Source organism: Pseudorasbora parva, chromosome 1 (genome assembly GCF_024679245.1).
Source record: "Pseudorasbora parva isolate DD20220531a chromosome 1, ASM2467924v1, whole genome shotgun sequence".
Lineage (NCBI taxonomy): Eukaryota > Metazoa > Chordata > Actinopteri > Cypriniformes > Gobionidae > Pseudorasbora > Pseudorasbora parva.
This window is the reverse complement of record NC_090172.1, coordinates 35844293-35865692: the sequence shown is the minus strand read 5'-3', so window position 1 is coordinate 35865692 and position 21400 is coordinate 35844293. Positions and strand designations below refer to the sequence as shown.

Genomic DNA, 21400 nt, shown 5'->3' with positions numbered 1-21400 from the left:
TTAGTTCAGTTAGACAACAGATGCTACAATTATAAACGGAAAGCTACCTCTCTGCTCCATACAAAACAAGCTGGAAAGCAGCAGGAGTCACATTGCTTATCAAATAGAGAGAGTAATGAGAGATGACTGACAAGACATCATAGTGACATTCCTAGAACTGATATACGATGTTGTCATTCTGTGAATATATATATATATAAATAAGTATTTGAACACCCTGCTATTTTGCAAATTGTTATCGTAGGTACATGTCCACTGAGAGACAAAGCAAAAAATCCAGAAATCACAATATATGATTTTTAAACTATTTATTTGTATGATACAGCTGCAAATAAGTATTTGAACACCTGTCTATCAGCTAGAATTCTGACCCTCAAAGACCTGTTAGTCTGCCTTTAAAATGTCCACCTCAGACATACACGGGAGGAGCTGGTCAATGACCTGAAAAGAGCTGGGACCACCGTTTCCAAGGTTACTGTTGGTAATACACTAAGACATCATGGTTTGAAATCATGCATGGCATGGAAGGTTTCCCTGCTAAAACCAGCACATGTCCAGGCCTGTCTTAAGTTTGCCAATGACCATTTGGATGATCCAGAGGAGTCATGGGAGAAAGTAATGTGGTCAGATGATTCATGATTCCACTAAATGTGTTTGGAGGAAGAAGAATGATGAGTATCATCCCAAGAACACCATCCCTACTGTGAAGCATGGGGGTGGTAGCATCATGCTTTGGGGGTGTTTTTCTGCACATGGGACAGGGTGACTGCACTGTATTAAGGCAAGGATTATGTATTGTGCCATGTATTGTGAGATTTTGGGGAACAACCTCCTTCCCTCAGTTAGAGCATTGAAGATGGGTCGAGGCTGGGTCTTCCAACATGACAATGACCCGAAGCACACAGCCAGGATAACCAAGGAGTGGCTCTGTAAGAAGCATAACAAGGTTCTGGCGTGGCCTAGCCAGTTTCCAGACCTAAACCCAATAGTTGTTACACGCACACGCACACATTAGGGATGCCACAATACCCAATATAATATTGAACCGTTCGGTACACCATTCACGGTTCAATATGTGCTGGTGAATTGCGTTTTATTTGGTTTTGCATTTAATGAATTATTTCCATTTCTCTCCGTTTGAAATATTTCTCTCAGTTTATTTTGAGTTTGCCTGTAAGTCTATGCGCTGGTATGGGCAAATATCCAATAATATGCACTAAAGTTAAGTTAAATTCGATTTCATATTTAAATGCTACTGTACATCTCTGAGCTGCCACTGTAAATCTTTTTTATATTAATTTATATTAGACAATACACTGGGAATGTGTACGTTTTTTTTTAAGTAAAGTTTTAAGTTTAAGTATGGGTTTTCAAGTCTTTTAAGTAAAATAAAGAAAGAGTATTGTGATAAAAACATTTTCTCCTTAACCTTTATCTGTTCCTGTCGGCTAAGAATAGAATTGCAAAAAAAAAAAAAACGAACCGAACAGAAAAACCGTGGTTAAAAACTGAGAAATGTATTGAACCGTGGACAACCTGTATTGTTGCATCCCTTATTTATATATATATTGTGACAAGTGTCCCGAGCGCTCATCAGCGTCGCCCTGGAAACAAGGCGGGAACACCTGCACCCGCTCATCACAGGCTGAGCCGTCACAGCTGCAACTCATCAGCGGGCGGCTTTATAAGCCTGCCCGCCGCCCAAAGAGGTGAGAGATGTCTCCAGAAGACTCGGCTAACTGTTGTCTCCATTCTCCCTCCAGAGAGCAGCGTGTGACGGCCAGCACTCACTCTGAGCACGGATCCAGATCACCGCGAGCACCGAGGACGCAAGAAGAGACCACACCGAGCACGGAGCACCGCACTCAACGCACTGTCACTTTCACTTTGTTCAATAAATCCACCCTTCGGGGAAATTCACCTGCCCTCCTGTGTCGTGTACTTCTTCACCCCGTCACACTGGTGGAGAATGCGGGCAAGAGTGTGAAGAAGTACCGACATCAGGTTCACGTGGAGTGGTTCCCGTTTCCCCGAGACTTTTTCCCTGGATTTATTTTTTCCCCACACTTATTGGTTTTTTCCCTCTGTTTCCCCAGGTGGCGCTCCTCCCTGCAACGATGGACGAACTGTTGAAACACCTCACCGAGGTGAGCATCCGCCAGCAGCAAATTATGGAGCATATGGCCTCTCGACAAGACACTACCGAGCGGGAGCTGCTCACACTGCGGGCGGCCGCGGCCCAACGCGCTCCGCTGCCTGACCCTCGCGCCCAAGCAACCCAACTCATGCCACGGATGACCGAGCACGACGATGTCGCCATATACCTGGAGATGTTTGAGACCATCGCTACCCGCGAGGCGTGGCCAGAGGATGAGTGGGCTCGCATCGTCGCCCCGCTGTTGACCGGGGATGCGCAGCGGGCGTACTTCGCGCTTCCCCCTGCGCAAAGCACTTCGTATGCGGTGCTAAAGAAAGAGATCCTGGGCCGTGTCGGGCTATCCGCGATCAGCGCTGCACAACTCTTCCATGACTGGTCCTATGACCCACGGCGCCCGCCCAGACTCCAAGCCGCGGATCTCTCCCGTCTGGCACAACACTGGTTGCTGGCCGAGGGTTCCACCGCCATCCAGGTAGCGGAGCTCGTCGTCATTGACCGCCTCCTGCGCGCGCTCCCGCGCCACCTCCGTCAAGCCGTGGGGATGCGGAAGCCCACCACCAAGGATGAGCTGGTCGAGGCTATTGAGCTGGCGGATGCCACCTTCCACCGGGAGGTCGGGGAGCGAGCGTCGCCTTTTCCCCGAAGGGTGGTCCAGGAGCGACGCACGCCGGAGGGTACCTCGCGACCAGTAGGCAGGCCGGCGGTTCCCGGGCCTCCGGACGAGCCCATGCCCACCGAAGCCCCGCGATCCCCTGGACGAGCATGGCTGGCAGGCTGCGCCGTGCACACAGAGAACGCGCCACGGGCGGAGGTGAAGATTAACGGCCGTCCCTTCCTGGCTCTCCTGGACTCCGGCAGCGCCATCAGCCTCGTACAGGCGGCAATCCTGCCGCCGCGAGGAGATTCGAAGACCTCCGTCCCCATTGTGTGTGTGCACGGCGATACCCGAGAAGTCCCCGCACGTCGCGTGTCCATCGAGGCCGCCCCGGGCACCTGGGCCATCGAAGTCGGGATCGTCAAGGATCTGCCGGTCCCCGTGTTGCTCGGAAGGGACTGGCCGGGGTTCGACCGTCTCCTCACCGCCGCCACTCAGCCTGTCAGCCAGCCCGGGAGCCGCCCAAAACGCCGGACCGCGCGGAGACCCAGACGGCGTCCTGTGCTGCTGGCTTCGGACAGCCCCCGAGACGGTGAGTCCACCCCCCAAGCTGCTAACCTATTCTATGATCTCTTCCAGCAGGTCTCGGGGGCCGGGGCGTTCGCCCGCGAGCAGCACGAGGACGACCGTCTGAAGCACTGCTGGGCTCAGGTACGGGTCGCGGAGGGGAAGGACCTACAGCCCGCGCCGCACCCTACGCCCCACTTCAGAATTGAACAAGGCCTGCTCTACTGTGTCGCTCAGCGAAGGGGGGAGGAAAAAAACCTGCTCGTCGTGCCCCGCAGCAAGACCGAGGCAGTGATGGAGATCGCACACGCACACCCCATGGCAGGCCACCTCGGGGCTCAGAACACCATCCAACGGATCCGAGATCGCTTCCACTGGCCCGGCCTGGAGGCCGAGGTGAAGCGCTTCTGCCAAGCCTGCCCCACCTGCCAGCGGACATCGCCACGAGTTCCTCCCCCCAGCCCGCTGATTCCGCTGCCCATCATAGAGGTGCCCTTCGAGCGAATCGGAATGGATCTGGTGGGACCGCTGCCGAAGTCCGCCCGGGGGTTCGAACACATCCTCGTCATCGTGGACTATGCCACCCGCTACCCAGAGGCCATTCTCCTCCGGAAAGCCACCACCAAGGCCATCGCCCAGGAGCTCTTCCTTCTGTGTAGCCGGGTGGGCATCCCCGCCCAGATTCTGACTGACCAGGGCACCCCGTTCATGTCCCGGATGATGGCAGATCTCTGCAGGCTCCTGAAGGTCCAACAGCTCCGCACAACGGTGTACCACCCCCAGACCGACGGCCTCGTCGAGCGGTTCAACCAGACGCTCAAGCAGATGCTGCGGCGGGTGGCCGCCGAAGACCCGCGGGACTGGGACAAGATGCTGCCCTACGTCCTCTTTGGCATCCGGGAAGTCCCCCAAGCGTCCACCGGCTTCACCCCGTTTGAGCTCCTCTTCGGCCGGCAACCCCGCGGACTGCTCGACGTGGCCAAGGAGGCCTGGGAGCAACAACCGGGGGTACACCGTTCCACGATCGAACACGTGCGGCAGATGCGCGACAGGATCGACCGCGTGATGCCCATTGTCCGGGAGCACCTGGCCAAAGCCCAGCAGGCCCAACGGAGGCACTACGACCGGGCCGCCCAACCCAGAGAGTTCCAGCGCGGGGACCATGTCTTGGTCCTGGTCCCGACCGCCGCCTGTAAATTCTTGGCCACCTGGCAGGGTCCCTTCACGGTCGCCGAGAAGGTCGGGCCCGTCACCTACCGGGTCCGGCAGCCTGGGAAGAGGAGAGCCGACCAGCTGTACCACATCAACCTCCTGAAGCGCTGGGTCGGGACCGGGCCCCAGCTCTCCGCGTTCACGGACTCCCCACCCGTGATGGTAGACATGGACCCCCAACTGTCGGCGGCCCAAAAGTCGGAGCTGCAACACCTGGTCAGTCAGTTTTCTGCGGTGTTCTCCCCTCGCCCCGGGCGGACTCACGTCTTGGAGCACGACGTCCGGACGGCCCCAGGAGTCGTCGTTCGGCAGCGGCCCTACCGTGTTCCGGAGGCTCGGCGACACGCCATTGAGGCAGAGGTACAGGAGATGTTGAGGTTAGGGGTCATCGAACCATCACGCAGCCCGTGGTCCAGCCCGATTGTGATGGTCCCAAAGCCCGATGGCACCTTCCGCTTCTGCAACGACTTCCGCCGGCTCAACGAGGTCTCGGAGTTTGACGGCTATCCCATGCCCCGCGTAGATGAGCTGCTGGACCGCCTGGGGAGGGCGCGGTACATCTCCACCCTCGACCTCACGAAAGGGTATTGGCAGGTACCCCTCTCCGCTCAGGCCAAGCCAAAGACAGCCTTCTCCACTCCGAGCGGCCACTGGCAATACCGCGTCCTCCCTTTCGGCCTGCACGGAGCACCCGCCACCTTCCAGCGGCTCATGGACATCCTGCTCCGACCCCACCAAGCCTACGCGGCGGCCTACTTGGATGACGTGGTGGTACACTCCGAGACCTGGGAGGACCACCTGGACCGGCTGCGGAAGGTGCTGTCGGAGTTGCGTCGGGCTGGGCTGACCGCCAACCCCCGGAAATGCCACCTAGGACTCGCGGAGGCCAAGTACCTCGGCTACCAGGTGGGACGGGGCCTGATCCGACCCCAGGAGAAGAAGGTCTCGGCGATTCTCTCCGCTCCCCGTCCCGCCACGAAGACGCAGGTACGAGCCTTTTTGGGGTTGGCGGGTTACTATCGGTGCTTTATCCCTGACTTCTCCTCCTTAGCCTCTCCCCTGACAGACCTGACCAGGAAGGGGCTGCCAGAGAAGACCCAGTGGAGCACCGAGGCGGAGGCGGCGTTCCACCGCATCAAGTCGGCCCTCACCTCGGCACCGGTCCTACGAGCGCCCGACTTCAATAGCCCCTTCCTGCTACAAACGGACGCCTCCGACACCGGGTTGGGAGCCGTCCTCTCCCAGGTCACTGACGGCGAGGAACACCCGGTGATCTACATTAGCCGAAAGCTGACCCCAGCAGAACAGCGCTACGCAACCGTGGAACGGGAGGCGTTGGCCGTCAAGTGGGCAGTCCTGGAGCTCCGGTATTACCTCCTGGGCCGCCACTTCACCCTGACCACTGACCACGCACCACTACAATGGATGGCCCGGGCCAAGGAGACGAATGCCAGGGTGACGCGGTGGTTCCTGGCGCTCCAGGACTTCAACTTCACCGTCCAACATCGTGCCGGGACGGCCAACGCCAATGCCGATGGTCTTTCCCGGATGTGGTCAGCTTTCGCAGGTCTGTCAGGCTCCACTCCCCAACCCCCCCCAGTTTCCCCGCTTCTCCGCAGGACCAGGACGTCGCTTAGGGGGGGGGAGTGTGACAAGTGTCCCGAGCGCTCATCAGCGTCGCCCTGGAAACAAGGCGGGAACACCTGCACCCGCTCATCACAGGCTGAGCCGTCACAGCTGCAACTCATCAGCGGGCGGCTTTATAAGCCTGCCCGCCGCCCAAAGAGGTGAGAGATGTCTCCAGAAGACTCGGCTAACTGTTGTCTCCATTCTCCCTCCAGAGAGCAGCGTGTGACGGCCAGCACTCACTCTGAGCACGGATCCAGATCACCGCGAGCACCGAGGACGCAAGAAGAGACCACACCGAGCACGGAGCACCGCACTCAACGCACTGTCACTTTCACTTTGTTCAATAAATCCACCCTTCGGGGAAATTCACCTGCCCTCCTGTGTCGTGTACTTCTTCACCCCGTCACAATATATATATATATATATATACACACACACACACACACACACACACACACACACACACACACACACACACACACACACACACACACACACACACACACACACACACACACACACACACACACACACACACACACAGAGAATGACAACTTGCTACATCTGCTTTACTTTAACGAGGAAGGATTTATGTTGAAAAAGAACTAGAGCGAAGCATTTAATTTGATTTGACTCACAGCTCTCCTAATTAAAATAAAACTAGTGTGTGCTGCTATCCCAGCAAAATTCCACATAGCCCTTAGCAATCCAGTGATTTCAGTTAAGGCAACTCAGAAACAACTTTGATTTCAGGAACTTCAACAACATAGGGCTTGGAAACGTGTCTTTGATCCTTTGTTTTGGTCTTTATATAGAACAAAAAGTACACTGGGCTGAAGATTTCATCTTAAAGAGTACAGAACACACAGTTTCTGCCAGTCTCATGATAATCCTGAGTACCTATAGCATAGTATTGCATCCTTCATACTGATTCTACACAGTTCCTTTCTGAAAACAGCCGAGCTCATGCAGGCTGTTGTTTACATTATATGCATCAATGCGCAGATTGCCAACAAAACAGACATCTGATGCAGTTTTACGCACCACCTGCGGTTTCAAATCTTAACCAGGAACAAACAAACACACTTGCTCCACTGCTCCCCCGAAAAAACATAACCTTTACAACCAACAACACACTTCTCTAGTGACATTGTTGATTTTGTGGTCTAAAAACAAAATGGCAGGGCTGCCAATCGCAACCGTAACCGAACGAAACTTGTTGATGGGTGTACTCTTGCTTTCACTAATATGTGCGCACTCGCTCATCTGTGAGAAGTGCCTATACAAGGAAATCCGCCCTTTATGAAGTCATACAGGCCATAATCTGAAAAATACGTTCCACAACTTTTTTGAATCCTGAAGGAGTGCCTTTTTGCACAAAAATATTGTCATACGTCCAACTTGTTTAAGTTTTGTTTTTTTTGGCCATGTCTAGCATGAGAATCCAACTCTTTAACAGTGTGAATAAGTCAAAATGCATGAAATAGCATTATGACCCCCCCATCCTCATTTAACTGTAACAAACTGGGAGGCAGGAGCTTTATTAGGAGCTGCTGGTGCTGGAAAAGAGTGAGGCATCGTAACATCAGTGTTTGCTTTCTGTTGAAGCCACCAACAAATTCAGAGACTATTCTGTTCCTAATTACGCATTACTGAGCTGCGTGGTGTTAAAATGATAAATTAGTTGTGATGGCTTATATTTAGTCAGAGTAACAATTATACTGATTTATGATCCCCAGCGGACTCCTGGCATTATTGACTTTGGAAGGATAAAGTACAGTAAATGGTTTCTCAATATGAGTTCCCAGAGCTCTCTTTATGAGCTGGATTTGTCCAGTGTCTCTGCTGGTAAATAAAAAATCTGTGACATATAGCTAGTTAAACACACAGACATGCACAGTAAACCTCAAATGGCAGACTGCACCAAGATGAAGCTTTTAGACCCACCCAATCGTCCCAACAACGGCTTCTGGTAAATGGGCGAAGGTTTCTGAGCGTCCGGTCTTTTCATCAGGGCAAAGTAATTTAATTCCAATTTACTTTTATCTGACTCCATTTTATCATGACCTCGAATTTAGGTTAGAATGCCAATTGGTTATTTGGTCATTTGTATAATAATTTAACTACACATTACAACTCTTCACTCTTATTGAAATCGTTGATTCAGTTCTCAGAGTCGCACTGGGTCCTCACACAGGCCTTTCCTTATGCGATTCCTTATTCCTTGCCAGTCTTAGTCACTAGACAGAGGTAACTGACTAAACTAGTTAGATTGCCGCTCCTATGTTTGCTTTCTCTAAAAGCATTTTATTTAGTCCTCAAATACACTTGAATTAAAATAACATTATCTCTAGCAGAGGTCATGACCTCTACTACAGATATAAGTTGACCAACATTACTCTTCTGACAGTAGCTTTGGTTTGTCCATGCCTGACACAGATTTGAGGTAACAATGGATACAATAAAATCTACTAAAGTCAATCATTTCAGAGTAAGTCAGAATGAAATCAAAAGTCTCCAGACTTTGAGGACAGGATGTAATATGCATAAGAGACTAATTGGCAGAGGACGCACCCACCACAATAAGCAACAAATTGCTGAACTCTTAAAACCTTTATTACCTTTTGGTTAACTTATGTGGGAATGAGACCTTTTTACCTCAAAGGTACAACTGAGACATTTCAAATCAGTTTTCTTAATTCCATGATCACGGGATACAACGCAAAAAATGTCAAAACAAAATTCACCACAAAATAACCGCAAAAAAATATTTTAAATCACCAAAAAAATGTAATGCATTGTTTTCATGAGGATACCAACGATGTGGTGCATGAGGAGTGTGTGGTCTTTGTGAAAGCGAAAACCAATCTTTCTCACCTGCCGTCTCATAAGTGCCAAGGACTTGTCCAACTGATTACTCAAGGTGGATGAATGACCAAATGCCTGATAACACTAAAAAAAGTTAATAAAAGTGCTGTATACCACAAACTCAATTCACTACTGACACATGGACCAAGACACATGGCTGATGATTCTGTGTGTTTGCCGCAGGCGTGTTAGCGCTTGCAAATACATAAATGTGTTCTGTTCTATCAAGGGCTTAATGCCCTTCAACAATCAAAATAAAACACACACATTCTTGAGTGAAGAAGTCTGAGATGTAGGTGTGACAGTATTGGGTCCTTGCATTACTGTAGGCAGTAATCTTCAAAGTGAAAGCAACCTAAGATAGCCTATACACATCACACAACAACAACTGGAAAAATCAAACAGTAGCCTACTTAAACGTAAAGCACTGTTTATATCTGTATCTTTATTTTGTATTTATTTGTCCTCCCATCTTTTGTTTATGAGTTATTATTGTATTACAGACTGTGTATTTAATTATTTTAGAACTTTTTATTTTAGGCAATTGCTTATTGCTGTGATTTACTTTTTCACTCTAAGTGATCGTTGTTATTAAAGATACATAGTATACCACTGAACTAGCTTTTAAAATAAACAAGATATGTGCATTTTGTTTGTTCTATTGTCGTGTATGACTATGGTGCATCTAACATAATATACAATATGGTAAATGTGGTATCCTAATTATAAAAAGCAAACAAAAAAACATACACATTTCTGGAAATTACCACCACAAAGTCAGTCATTTTGATCACAAAAATAACAACATCCTGGAGGGACTGTCAAATGATACCAAACATGTACAATACTGTATAGTACTTGTTCACAATAACCCATATAGATTTTGGGTGAATTTACACATGGAAAGGAGAGATGAGGTGAGAGAGATTAAATGTAAATTAAGGATGACTGACTCAGTGTGGCTGAGCCTTGGATGGGGATGCCACTTTCACAAGAGAGAGTTCAAATGTTAATTTCTCTGAACATCCTTTGTTTTCTCAGGAGTAGACATCCCGGCATCTTTACAGTCTTACAAAGGAAGAAAGGTCAGCTGGCACCAGTGAAAGATCTCTCTTTGAGCATCCCCTAAACTTGGAACAGATTTGAGCTTAAAGAGGCAGGGATCTTGGCTACTATATTACCCCAAGACAGAGAGATTGTATAATATTATACTGGCAATTAGTGGGGTTTACTTGTTTTGTGTACTTTTATATCAAACCTGCAGTTATACACGTCTATTGACATTTTGCATTGTGAGAACTTCTGTGCAGTCAGTCATACTCTCTCTAATAAATAATGGTAAATTTTGATGTAAGCACTTCCACGGTCTTAAATTGAGATGCTCTGTTAATTTCAGCTTCTTGAAGCCATACATTTCAATGAAGTAGATGCATCAGAGAGCATGGGAACATTTCAGCTCATTAATATTTCTGCTCTTTGGGTGAGCTGGCCAGAAAGGCTTTTGAGTAAAGGGTAGTTAATAAGGAGAATTCAAGCTCAAGTTAGATAATGAGCTTGCTCAGCTGAAGGCCCACCATGCTCAAATGTTTTTGCCAGAGATCAGATTATATTACCCCAATAGATTTCTCCACCCTTGTAGTCTCAAATAAGTCTAATGTTGGCTTTGTACAATTTCAGAACTTTGTTTTATTCTAGAGTCTCTAGGCTTCTCTCGGGGAAACTGCTGTCTTCTCAGCGGAAAGTGGAGGCTACTGAGTAGGCTGACTTCTTAGAGATATCAGTCAATGTGCAGGCCAGTGATTCACCTGTCGTTCCTCCTGCTGCTGAAAAATATCATTATCACCCCTTGGAGGTGCCTATACCTGCACTGTCAGGTGATATGGTGCAGAACATTAATTGTGTGGTCGTTGAGGAAGGCAAGCAGGCAGGACTAGGGTGGACACATATGTGATACACATCCCTCTTACTGGTCGTTCTCTGACAGGATGAACCTAGTAAAAGATTTGCTGGAATATATGGAATGGATCAGTGCGTGTTAAAAGGGGCCTTTGAAATCAGTTTGTTGTTTCTAAAAGTCTTGATTTCTTAAAATATGGATGACAAGGTTATGAAGTTCAACACATCAATTTGGATTAGAAGTCATTTTCTCCCAAACAATTTGTCTGGGGCACACTATGTTATGAACTTTGTGAAATTGAAGCATTTTTCAAAGTCAATGCAGTCACTTGAGGTCTTCATATTTATTACTGTGGCAGTAGTTTGCGTGTTTTCCTCAGAGTCAGGGTTATTAGTTGGGGCTTGTGAAACAATCCACGAGAACGATCATATAATCTATAGAAATCTTGAAAGTAAATCAGTCAGATGTAGCTTCTTACCACAGAACAGGGCAAACATTATATTATCTTATAGTACTCAGAAAAAAATTAATTAATCTAAAATCTTTAAAAAAGCTATATTATCTGAATAATAGTAAAATAACACTGCTAAGAGTTTATACTGTACATTAGAGCTGAGAAAAATATTGCTTCTGCTATTTTGTATTATTTTAGTAAACAATAAACAAAATGCAGTGTATATATACCCTGCCTGTGACTAATAAGAAGTGTGCTGCACACTATTGCTGCATCCCAATTCAGAGGCTGCATTCATTTTTGAAATGAAATGAAGGATACAACAGATGGATCCTTCGCGGCCTTGCCTAGCCCAGAAATCATTGCGCACCAGTGACGACTGATTTAGAAAATATATTTTTTTTGAAATTGACAAATTACACTTTTAAGTGCAATTATTAGGTTTCAACTTCAAATATTTAATGAAACAAATTTTAAAAATAAAACCTTTAAAGCAGTTCAAATGCTGATATCTTACTAAGGTGCAACCCTTCACTAAGCCACGCCCTCCTTAGTCACTGTTGCTATGCCTGTCAAGCTTTCACACTTGGCACGTCTATTACAATATTTATATATGCGCTGGTGTCAGACATTTCCAAGGAGATAATTAGTAATTTTTGGCGAACAGGTGAAATATATGAGAGAGCAAGACAAAAGGGACCGCAGTATGCATTCGAGGGATATATCTAGGACATACTATGCAACCGTTTAAAGAATAATTTCATTAAAATTGAAGCTAAAGCCTATAGTCCCAGTGAAATCAGCCGCCGCCACCTCAAATGTATGTTGATTTCACTTACAGCAGGGTAAGTGAAATTAGAAAATAATCGAATAATTATAAACCAAACAGCTTAGCCATAAATCTTGTGGAATAAACAAAAGACATTAACCTGACCACTTTGCAAAGATTCGCCTGCTTATATTTAGCACACCAGGCTACTGCTCACAGGTTGTGGGTCTAATCTACAGTTTGGTCTTGGTACTATTCAGAGATACTGACCTGAGCAATACATCAAAAACCCCACAGTTACTGAAATACAGCCTTATAACAGAAAGTTACTGTATCAAACATGATGTGTTCTATTAATTTTATAAACACGGCCACTGCAACAATCCATATAATGAAGGTCTTAATTTGCAAACAATTAGTCTAAAACTACAATACAAAACTAATAAATAAAGCTACAAGAAAGTAGCATCATATGTAATAATTTGCATCAATCAAAATCAAACTTTTTGGATACCAAATAACAGATTTGCACAATTCATACGCACAACGCTTTAGCATGTTTCCCTCACTCGAAAGCTTGACAGACCTTCCATGCTTAGTTACGGTTGCTAAGCCACCATTGGCCTGTGGCGGTTTTCAGCTTAGCGAAGGGTCAATTATATAGAGTTTATACTCTTTATTAAATACAAAAATTGACCATGGTGAACATATTTAGACAGTTTGTCAACCCTGTTTTCAGACAGTTTCATATAAATTTCAAAAAAAGTCCAGTACAAATGTTAATGTCCCTCATCAACAGCAGCTGTCACAGTTGCTAGGAGACAAGAACAATCCTCCGTAGGCTAGACTGTCCCATTTAACAACGCTCGTTCTGACCTTCCTGGCCTTTCGATGGATGCAGCCTCTGAATTGGGACGCAGCTTACTTCAGTCCTAGAATCATCTTTGCACTTATCAAGTGTCCATCTTGGTTTTCTTCCTACTTGGAATTAATCCCTATAGGGGTTCATCACATTTGCCTTTTTTTTACACTACCAACAAGATGACTACAGCTTCGTCGTGGAATTAAACTATATCATCACCAGTGCTATTCCAACCAAATCACAATCGCGACATTCACAAAGTCAATTTCTGGGATTGACAACTGCATTTATTGACAGGTGTGACTGTTGAAAAGTCCTGTTAAAAAAGACATTTACAGTAGCGCCTCGAATACTGTCTGTATTCTCTTACCATTAACCAGTGATATCATAATAGAGATGTCCATAATACTGAATAACTAAAAGGTGGTTTTGTCAGATTTAGCTGGGTATACACTACTGGGTACAGATCTGTTCCCAAAATAACACAAACCAATCCATACTACCACATAATGTTGCAGCATACTAAAAAAGATGTTAGGTTATGGGCAGGGGTGTACCTCCAGACAGAGCGCTTTCATTATATTACACTGGCCAGGTCTCACGTCTTTACAAGGTTTAGATCAAAGACCTGCAGCTACATTATCATGATCACAAGGACACAAAAGCAAATGCCTCTCAGATTCAAATCAACTTCTATTACTGCCAACATTTGAGATAGAGCATCAATCATCCACAGAGCAAATAATTATTTCTCATATGGCCTAAAAATCTGAAACATTTCACACTAATGATTATAGCCTGAAGTCTGAAAAGCTATTTTTTTCTACAATTTCTGGATGGAAAAAGTTCTTTATTAATGTAACAAAATGATTTTGTGATGTTTAAGCCAGAGCACATAATTAAAGCAAGTACAAGTACATTTTAAGAAGATTAAGTGCTTTTTTCTTTTCTTTTCTTTTTTTACAATTAGACCAGACTGCATTAAAATAATTATAGAGGAAAGAATCACATTGGCCACCCAAAAACAAAACAAAAATTCTCAAAAGCCCAGTCATACTTAATAAAAAGCTATGGCAAGAGCGTGTCTAATGGAAAGGTTTCAATATAAAGTGTTTTCTAGAACAATGAGCTTCCACATACTGAGCATGAGCTGTTTAAGAATTACTCTGTGATATGACTGCTGCACAATATATGAACTTCTAATGGGCTCTAAAATCAATAGCACAATTTATTTGATTTCTTGTATTAGTAATTAGACTGGACTGATGTACCAGAGGGAATGTGTACTGTGGGTGGACAGAAGAATGCACTCAGGCCTCTGCAGAGCGGTGGCAGCAGCCTGCTGGGAAGTGAAGAGGGTTTCTGGCCAGGGGGTCAGTTTTCTGCTCAGCTGACTTGATACAGCTCTACCTCCTGCCATTTACTTTAGTGCTCCTGTATATATCTGATCCTATGTGCTCTGATATCTAACAACTGTAGGCTTTCTTCTTCTTTAGATTACAAAAGATACAATACTTCTGTGACATTACTAATCTGTGATCAATGTCGGTTAACATTTCACTCAAAGTCACTCTACAAGCTGTGGGGATCAATCTGCTTTAAAATCTACTCTACTGTAACTCAACTTGGTTACCAATTTTAAATAAAATATTCAAAAAAATGTCTCATGTTGAAAGCACTACAACAATTTATACTACAGTTTACAGTACTGTGCTGTGGTTTTCATGGCCATAAGGGCCTGTTTACTAGTCTGCTCCTACCAGACTCTCATACATTTCATTTGTACAGAGAGTCTGGCCGCTCTCCATTGACAAGTGTTAATTTCCTTAAAGTACTCTGCTGAAGTTTAAAAACATTGGATCAAAATATATTGAATAAAAATATCTGCCAATCTGGATCTGCCATAACCATTCGCTAACGTTTGGTTGTGACGTGTCATCTCAAACTAGTGCACGACATCAATGTCATCATTCTCAGCCACTCCCTCTGTTCGCTGATTGGAGGCGGAGAATAAAAACCAGAGAATACCACAATCCCAGACGGAGTACTGAAGGAAAATGAAAATTGAGCGGAAGTATGTAGGAGGGCGGAGCCAGGCTACCTGTTTACAGCAAGAATGAAAACTATAACAATAACTAAAATAACTACACTTCATGGTGTGATAACCAACGGACGATAATGATCTCTTTATTACAAGTGTACACTTCACTTAGTCCCCCTGTGGTGAAAATCAAGTTTTTTATGTTGTTTATGTCTGTGTTTTAAATATTTTATATGTTTTTAGACAAACCATGTGCAAATTCATGAGTCAACACAATTGCTGAGTATTTTCTTCTTAAAACTACAGTGAGCCAAAGTCGGTCTCAAAAACTTTGAAATCACTGGTGTTTCTGACATCACAAACTACCTTGTAACCAATCACATCAACGAGTGATCTTCAACGAGTGGTTTTCTGTGCTGGTGCGAGCAAGTGGAGGTGGGGATCATTTACATATTCACAAAACCACGTATACTAAATGAAGCAAGGGCACTGATTAGCTGTTTCAGGTGTGTTTTGATTGGGGTTGGAGCTAAACTCTGCAGGACAGTGGTCCTCCAGGACCGAGATTGAGGACCCCTGGTGTAGAGTAACAAGCAAGCTATTTTATTAAGGCTTGAATATGCCATTTTGGTGGTTTAAAATGTCATTTTAGGAATAAAATAATTGACTACTGGGGGAATTTATCTCTGAAACTGTGAAAATACATAATTGAAAAACACATTAAAGTAGGAAAAAAATTGCTCTGAAAGTGATTCCAACTATATCACTCCACAGTGTCATTATTGTAACAATGGTCTGAATTAATTCTTAGTGTGAACAGGCCAGCATTCTAATTTGTCTGAGAACACTTCCATTGATCACTCATTGGGACACTCATGACTTCTCCTTTACATGGAACAGAAAAAATAACAGGAGAAGAGCACAACCAATTAGAATTAACCCTTGGGTTCTGGAAAAAGTGTTGTACGGCAAATCTTTCTATCTTCTTTTCTTTGGGGTACTTAATTATTAAAAGGATAAGCCACAGCAACACATATTTTGCAGGATATTGCAAAGCCAGAGACTTTTTCCAGGGTGTTTGGGGCAAGGGATTCAACAATTCAGGTAGTGTAGGGGGATACCTCAAACAGTTGTGTGTTTGAACAGCTTTAACAAAAACCTAACAAAATATTTATTGTCCTCTAAAAAAAGCCATCTGATTGAACTTTACCCAACTGACACTGGGATGCATTTCTGCAAGCATGATATGCAGTGCTGTTTTGTCTCATTTCTGTTGTATATTACAATAGTACTATAGCCTATAACAAAAGTGCTTACTAAACTCATATCAATTTTTATTGCCTTGTTTTTTGGGAGATCTCAGTATTTAAGAATGACTGGGTCTTCAACAGAACTGACAAATAAAACTCTCAATCCACATCCGTCAACAGACCCCCAGCAAGTCTGGCACAACTGGGTTAAGAGATAAGTGAAGGTCAAAATGAATTTAAGGATTGACTTTTACTTCCATACCGCAACAAGCACAGCATTCAAAACACTAATTTTCTCATGTATATTTGGCTATGTGTACATGCCCTGAGGGATGCTAACCTTTGTTTTCTGAGATATTGAAGATTCTCACAGGCTGAACAGATGTTAGTGCCTAAGTGCTTCCAGGTGTGAGATCAAGCCCAGATTACAAGAATCACACTGCAATCTTGTAATCAGCCCTGGGTAATCGCCAAGAGCTTCCAGTAACGCTCATCGTGACAGAGAAAGAGAGAGGCGGGCAAGAAAATAACTCTAATATGTGACCAATTTCCTCTCCTGTCCATGGCATCTGCCCTCCATCAGCTGGCACTCTTGTGCTCAGTGGAGTGCTCACTATTACCTTGCTCTACAGCTACTCTCTATCATGGTGCAGCCTTTCCCCTCACAACGATTGCTTCAAAACTGTGGGGTATTAAGGCATTTTGTATTTCTGTTCAGGTGGATGGGCACACAGCAAATATTAAATCTCAGAAAAACATGCCTTTCTGGAAAATCTCACAAAAAACACCATTGAAAATTTTAAACACTTCACAATTCAATGAAAGGAATTGCATGTTTTTATTGATTATTCTGCTGTTTAAAAGCAAAATTCAGTCTCTTAAGCCCTATTGGGAAGGTAATTGTTTCACATGTGGACTTCCGTAAAAACTTTTTGCATGCCACCTCAGTAATAAAACTTGTGCATACGGATGGTGATGTATTCATGGTGGAGGAGGGAGTTTTGTGATCCTGTGCACCTGGGAACACTGCTCACGTGGTCACTCAAATGATTGTCTGCTGTAAAAATGTCATATGCTTGTAATACTGAGAATAAAATTATATTTAATTTAGTAATAGGAAATTATTAATTATTGAATTATTTAAATCTCCTGTTTAAAATTAGGAAGATAGTTAATACAATGCTGCAAATGTAACCTATATAACATTAATTACTGCCGTAATAATGGCTCATTTCAAATGTGTACATGTTTTTCTTCTCTTTCTCTTTTTGAGCGGTGTTGAAACATTAGTCTTGTAAACACTTTCCAACACTTCAGTAATAAAAATGTAGGCTATAGATCTTTAAAATACATCCAAATTACAGCGAAGTGCAATGATACGGTGCTCGGCAGTGGTCAAAAAGGACATAAACAGTTAATTTTGAAGCAATCTTGAGCTTCTTGAAAACTCAAAGATGTGGATTCGGATGGCAATTGCATTACCACACAATCTTGGTATTTACAAAGAAACAGTAGGTAATTTGGCTGGGGTTATTTACGTGGTTGGTGGGAGAAAAAACAGTGACATTCTGGATTCGGACAGCAATAAAATCACAGACTAGCCACTGTAAACAATGAAAATACCTTACGACCCCACGAGAAATAATCACTATCTGAATAGGGCTTTAGACTATGATCTGCCCTGTGATTGACAATTTAGGCAGTTATATATGGTTAATAACTGGAATAAAGAATAAAGAAAAAAAAAAAAAAACTTTGTAGACAACCAGTGCATTGATTTTCCCACAATCTCTGAAAATGCATCCGTTTGCAATTAATGGCTTTGATATATCCTTTCAACCACTCACCATTACTGATTTCGGGTAAGTTGAATTTGGTGAAGTCCCACCACTGCAGACGATAGGTTGTGTTAGCGATGTTGCTGGCTACTGCAGATTGACCATCGCCGATTACAGCACCTTAAAACACACACAAATAAAAATTAGTCACATGATTACTGATACAGCAATTTAAAAAAAATCCTCAATCAGTCATTATTTCCATGTTTAATAATTCATATTCCTAACTCTACCATTCAAATCTTTGGATTCTAAAATATAAAGTTTTAATATTTCACAATATTACTGTTTTACTAATAAAATGCAGCCTTGTGGAACATAAGAGACTTCTTTCAAAAACATGAATAAATCTGAAAACCCCAAACTTTTGAACGGTAACGTGTATCTGACAGCAAAAGTAGCAACAGCAGATTACAAGAACAAGAAAAATGTAACAGCATTCAACTAAAGAGACTGTTGTGTTTTGTTGCGGTTTACATGGAATCTCAGAGTGCAACCCCAAGGCACTGAACACTCAAGCAGAACAGAGTCAAATTAATAACATGGGCCCTACTAATACTGGTCAAACCCACTGTACATTTTTTTTAGGTTAGAGATAGCAGATGAAAAGTAAAAATCAGGCAAAAGATTTATCTTACTATTTAATAAATCTACAAATCCTCTTCTGCATCTGATGCAGACAATAACATTTAAGCCTTGTTTTGCCTCAGGAATCTCATCTATCTACACTAACTTCTTCCATAAAGAGTCCCTCAATGGTTAAATAAACCATATTACACTCTGGGCACTTAGCAAATCAGACGACAAACTCGCCACTGAATTTAATACAGGTCTCTGCCTGCAACATAACTCTTCTCTGAAGTAAACAAGGAAATGTCAGGCTGTCCTCTACAGTGCTCAGCCCTGTCACCATAATTACAGGAGGGAAGAGGGAAGGCTTTGGCCAAACAGTACACTTAGAGGTCCATTTGCCAGTAGAGGGTCGATCCTGGGCCTGACCAACAGATTAGATTTGCCTGTTATGACCTGAACTCAAGGAGACGTAATGCAGACATAAATATCTATTACGCAGCTTCCCCCTGCATTCTGCTGTCTGCCCATTACGGCCCACAGAAACCCAGGTGCAGCGAGCTGGCATTCAGACGGGCTTTCAGGAGCTGCTGTAACAGCCATGGACTAATGAGCTGGAGAGCTCCTCTCACTATAAAAGACCCTTTGGGAGACCGAATGATATGGACTTTACACTAAACCTAACCTGAATTATAACACATCTAAGAGTGCTATGTTAGATAACAAAGTTTGCTTTGTATAAATAATAGCAATTGTAATTTACACTACCCATCAAATGTATGGTGTCAGTAATCATTTTAAATATTTTTTTAAATTCTCCTTCATGCTTACAAAAGCTGCATTTATTTAATAACTGTAAAAAAAAAAACGTAAAACTGTGAAATATTTTTACAATTTAAAATAAATGTTTTTCTATATAATACATGTAATTTGTAATTTAAATATAATGTCAATTATTCCTGTGAAGGCAAAGCTGAAGTTTCAGCATCATTACAGTTTTCAGTGTCACATGATCCTTCAGAAATCATTTAAAATAATTTTAATGCTATTTTGTGCATTCTGTCTTATTTACACTGTTAAAGACAGTGACATTAAAGACATTTGGATGCTCATGGTAAACATGGCCAAAATTTAAAAAAAATTAGTTGGACATATGAGACAGTATTTCTGTGTCACACTCCTTCTGTAGTCAAATAAGTTTTGGAAAGGTTTCAAAGTGGGTGGAATTCCTTGTATGGGCAGTTCTCCAGGAAGAGTGTGTGCGAGAGCGCGCCCATCAACGTGCTTCGCTTGGGTTACGGGAGCTGTCAGCAGTGCTTTCTTTTTAGACCACAACATCAACAATGAAACTGAAGAAGTGTGTTTCTGGTAAAGATAAAGGAAGGGAAGGGAAAGACATCCTTGTTTAATTTCCCAAAAAAGTGTTTGTTTGTTTGTTCCCAGTCACGAGTCAAAACTCCATAAAATGTCAGTGTTTTGTTTTGGCAGTCATAAGTGCATATAATTGAACCTGTTATCTGTCAAAAAAAAAGACCTTTTTGAAAATATACTTGAAAATTCACTATCCAAACTTAAATGGTTGCAAACAAGAATGCTTTAGAATTATAGACATATATTTTAACCACTTAAACTCTGTGGACCTAGCCTGGATGCCAGCCGAACTTACCCCGCCCACAAAAATTTTAGGTCGGGCAGTTCGGTCTGGCCTTGCTCCATAGAGGAGTGATTATCCCCGAACAGAAACTGTTTGGACTAATGAAATCATCAGGGCGGGCTTTAGACGATGACGGACAGATGATAAACAGTAACGTAATCATGCACGTCATCAAAGGGGCTTGGATTATATTTGTTTGAATCCTAAACGGAGAGCTTGTTTGTATATGCATTCACCTTCTAGCCTAGAAATCTAGACGCACCCTAGCGGCAGCAAATTTAATCTGCCCGCAAGTGTCGTCTAGGAACTCTCAATACCCTTCTGAGCTGTAATCCCCTCACTCTGGACGGGCCAACCACATAGTGTATAGAGTCGGCGGGCGGAGCCATAATGACAACGGCCGAGTTGCGTTTGCGTGCTTCTAGTAAACACAGAAACTGGCGAACGGCGGCGGTCTTCCGGTTGAAACACACCCCATAATCACAGCCCAATGGAGCAGTTTTAGACTCATATTCTGACTAGAATTGAGTATGACCACGTCAGGCTACCGTGGACCCTGTACAGGGTACATTGTCATGTATTTACTTTCCATTTGAAATGGCTCTGGAGGAGCTATGATGTCATATGTGGTACCATTTGAAAGCTTAGAGTCTCTACTTTCTGGAGATATGCATCACTTTGGTAGCCTGACAAGCCAGACCCACATCAAGATGTTTGGTCTGGAAACTCACCATAGACAGGGCTCAATCTGAGGGGCGGGATAAACGGTTGTCTTTCAAACTCTCTCTGCACACGATAGGATACGGTACACAAACCGGAGCAACGACGGTGAAGGGGAGCTTGCTGACTGATTAAACATTCGCCGTATCCGGTCGGCTAAACTCCGAACACATCTTCCCTTTTTAAGAATGACTTCAGTGCCGCTCTTTGTTCTTTTCTCAGAGGAAAGCTTAACTCCAAGTCTTCCGGAGGCGCGGGCAGAGCTGATTTGAAAGACCGCCGCCGTTCGCCAGTTTCTGTGTTTACTAGAAGACTG

The 21400-nt window shown here is 44.1% G+C and overlaps 1 protein-coding gene across 1 annotated transcript in view; it reads right to left on the bottom strand.

Annotated features, from left to right (window-relative positions):
* ambra1a (autophagy/beclin-1 regulator 1a) overlaps positions 1-21400 on the bottom strand; it is a 110833-nt gene that overhangs the window by 49591 nt on the left and 39842 nt on the right. Inside the window, exon 10 of the mRNA XM_067419173.1 lies at positions 18150-18262. Coding sequence (XP_067275274.1) covers positions 18150-18262 — 113 coding nt within the window. The remainder of the gene's footprint in view (positions 1-18149; positions 18263-21400) is intronic.